The sequence below is a fragment of the Crocuta crocuta genome, unplaced genomic scaffold (assembly GCF_008692635.1).
Source record: "Crocuta crocuta isolate KB4526 unplaced genomic scaffold, BGI_CrCroc_1.0 scaffold1156, whole genome shotgun sequence".
Lineage (NCBI taxonomy): Eukaryota > Metazoa > Chordata > Mammalia > Carnivora > Hyaenidae > Crocuta > Crocuta crocuta.
Genome location: NW_027528862.1, coordinates 223,939 through 227,389, shown reverse-complemented (window position 1 = coordinate 227,389; position 3,451 = coordinate 223,939). Strand labels below are relative to the sequence as shown.

Below are 3,451 nucleotides of genomic sequence, written 5' to 3'. Positions count from 1 at the left end.
GCCAAATACCGTTTTACTTTTACTCTTAATAATTGAATCCCTAAGTCATTACCGGGAAGAGCCAAAGTTAATTGAGGCTGAGCATGCTGTGGAGGCAGGTTTCTGTCCAGCAAGTTCGGATAGCACAGGGCACTTGGGCACTCACCAGGAGGCTTCACCCTCTCAGTGAAGGTCGGCATGTAAGGACTGATGGTCAGAAATAGTGTGTACATGCAGAGGGTGATCACAGCAGCCAAGGAGGCATAGAAGAAGAAGTAAATGACTAAGATCAGGCCTGCAGAACAATCAGAGAGGAGAGTGGTCAGTGCTTGCCAACAGACCCCGACTCCTCACTCAAACTCGTGAGCCAGAACCAACCTAAACACATTGGGATGGCTTTTTGTTTGTTTGTTTGTTTCAAATTCCCCAGATTCAGTATGTCCTTGGCTTATTCAGATGTCACCAATTTGGAGTTCATGCGAATTGTGTCGGAGGCCTGATCACAGTGTACCTTTACAGCATCTCCGATGGAAGGGCTTGCTGAGCAGACAACGACCATGGGCAAGATCACAGAGTTGAATGTACTGCAGAGGGCAAATTGCTTGGGAGTCCTCTGGGCAACGGTTGATGTCCTAAGTATAAATCATTCTTCTCTATTCATTAAAGCAGGTGCCCTGAAGAGTCCTAGCAGCTTGGTTCCAGTGATTATATGTATTTGCAAGTGATGAAAACAGCTTTTCTTTTCACATAGCCTATAATTCAAACTTTTGATTAATTTCCATTGGACTTGCCTCTAATCAAGGCAAAGTGAGGCTTCACCCTTCTTGTTTCAAATCTTACGCATGTTTAGCAAATGTTTAAGTGGCTCGGCTTTTCAAAAGGAACAAGGACGGGAAGGGAAGGAGGAAGAAACTGTACTTACTGACTGACACTTGCTACCTCAAAGCGATACCTGTGAACCTGGGCATCGGACAGAACCTCTCTGTAACTCCAACTCCTCACAGGTAAAACGGGAATAAGTTCAGCACTTAACCTCATAGACTGATCTACATGCCTAACAATACCTGAAATTCTGCTTTTCCTTACATCCTATCCTGACCTGACCATTTCCTAGGTGTTTAGCCTTGGACATGCCGTTCACCTCCCTGGGCCTCAATTTCCTCGTCTGTAAAACGAGGACAGTAACAGTGCTTACTTCTTAGCATTGAAAGATGCATATAAATAGCAGAGCACAGAGCCTAGCAGATACCCAGTGCTCTTTATTTTTTTTAATGTTTATTTATTTTTGAGAGAGAGACAGAGCATGAGTGGGGGAAAAGCAGAGGGAGAGAGGGGGACACAGAATCTGAAGCAGGCTGTAGGCTCTGAGCTGTCAGCACAGAGCTCTATGTGGGGGTCGAACCACACAAACCATGAGATCATGACCTAAGCCGAACCATGATGCTTAACTGACTGAGCCACCCAGGTGCCCCTACACAGTGCTCTTTAAATGGCAGCCCTCACCATTGTTATTATTAATATTATTATTGCTGTAGGACCAGAAGCACAGTTGTGTGAATCCCTCCTCTGTGGCCGGTATTGGGATTAGGTTTGCCCCCAGTCAAGGCAGCCCCCAGTGAGGTGAATGAGCATGAGACTGCAGCTGAGAAGCTCTTTTCAAGTCTCCTTGGGGCTCTCCCAGCTATGGTTCTGCTCATAGCAGTGACATGATGTCGGAACTACAGATTTGAACTGAATCATGAACCAGAAACTTGGAGCACATCACGTAACTTTGCTGTACCCAAAACTGAATCCAAATATTAATTTTTAAATGGAACCATGAAAAAGATAAAATTAACCAAAAAAAAAAAAAAGAAAAGAAAAGAAAAGAGGGGGAGTAGAGAGGAAGAAAGTAAATAGATCCTTAGTAACCCAACTGGAAATGGAACCTTGATGTTTTATAAGATGAACTGAAGTAGAACGGGGACATAAGCGCATGGATTCAGCTGGAGTCCCTGGAGAGGACACGGTAGCACCTGTGTGATACTGGGCTACTGTCCATTGGCTGCCCTAATGGCATGTGCCCTGTGTCTTCGTCTCCATTCCTCAACCCCCATCCCCATCCTGGGAATCGGCCAATGGCTGGACCATCCTGGGGGACTAGAAGACTCAGTTTCATGAACGAAGGGAAAGCAATAGAATACAGGTACATTCCCGTGAAGGTAAGCTTCCGTCTTGCCTAGGATGTGTGGCTAGGAAGCTGTAGATGGGACAATGGCACTAGCTGTGAGTCCCCTGAGCCTTTCCCAGGAGTCTGTGCACTGAAGTCTGCCATAGGCTAAGCTAACACAGCTTCCTGCCCACCCACCCTTGTCCCCACCAAGGAAAACCCAGCACCATACCCAACAGAGCCCATTGGTCCCTCCAACTTTTCTGCTCTGGATGTCCAAGTTTTACTTGGGCCACTCCTCTAGGTAATCCAGGATTCTCGCCTGAATGCTTTCCCCAAGCCTGTATAGACGTGGATATCTTGGATACAGTAGGTTCTGGTGATCCGGATTCTTTACCCCTCCCACCAAAACATCCCATCAAAAACACCTGAGACCCTACCCATCAGGGCCTTGCTCATCACTACAGTTCACGGAGACTGTGGTGTTCTGGCAAGAGAATGAACCCCCATGCTCATCTGACCTGGGTTTGAATCCCAGTGCTGCCACTTATTGACTGCGGGACTTTAGATAAGTTACTTACCCTCTCTAAGCCTCAGTTTCTGCATCTGTAAAATGGGGATAATAATATTACTACCTCATACGGTTCTTGTCAGTATCCAATAAAATAACATATAGTTCCTAAAAATAGAGGTTGCCCAGCTACCAAAGGAAAAACCCAGAATATAATCCTAGGCTGAGTGAATATGTTGGTCATGTTGATGTGCAGGCTGGGATAGGGTTAGTAAATGCTCAGGTGGGCATCTAGTTTTCAAGCAAGAAGACAGCAAAGCATATGCTTGGTGGTCTGGGCATGAACATCACCATTTGCCCATGGCCCAGGCGGAGCCCAATAGCAGAAGCCTGAGTTCCCGGACTCTCCTGTCCTGCTGTCCAAAGGCCTGGATCTGGCCTGCCATGCAGAGTCCCCACCACCCATTATCTTCCCTGGGCACTTGAAACTTTCTCCCTCATCACTCTTTCTTGGCCTGTGGGTTATCCTCCACAGGAGCAGTTTGGATCAGCTCATCTGGTGAAGTTCCAAAGGCTGGCTGTTGAGGGGTTCAAGCACGGCTCCCTCTCCCAGAATCACACTTGCACTTCACAGCCTGTTTTTCCAGTCTTCTTTAGGCAAAGGAGAAACAGCTGTGCCCTCTTTCGAGTGAGGGTCCAGCATTTGTCTGCAGCTTCCAGAATGTTGGAATGTTCCTTGAATGGCACATTTGTTCCAGTTGAGAGTTTGAGGGGTGGGCAGGGGTGGGGCTGGGAACTGAGGAGGGGCGAAG

At 47.1% G+C, this 3,451-nt stretch overlaps 1 protein-coding gene across 2 annotated transcripts in view; it reads right to left on the bottom strand.

The window, feature by feature from the left end:
* The window catches only part of ATP1B4 (ATPase Na+/K+ transporting family member beta 4), an 18,169-nt gene that overhangs the window by 8,754 nt on the left and 5,964 nt on the right, over positions 1-3,451 (bottom strand). For both annotated transcript variants that reach the window (XM_077756270.1, XM_077756271.1), the window contains exon 3: positions 146-274. In XM_077756270.1, the coding sequence (XP_077612396.1) occupies positions 146-274 (129 nt within the window). The remainder of the gene's footprint in view (positions 1-145; positions 275-3,451) is intronic.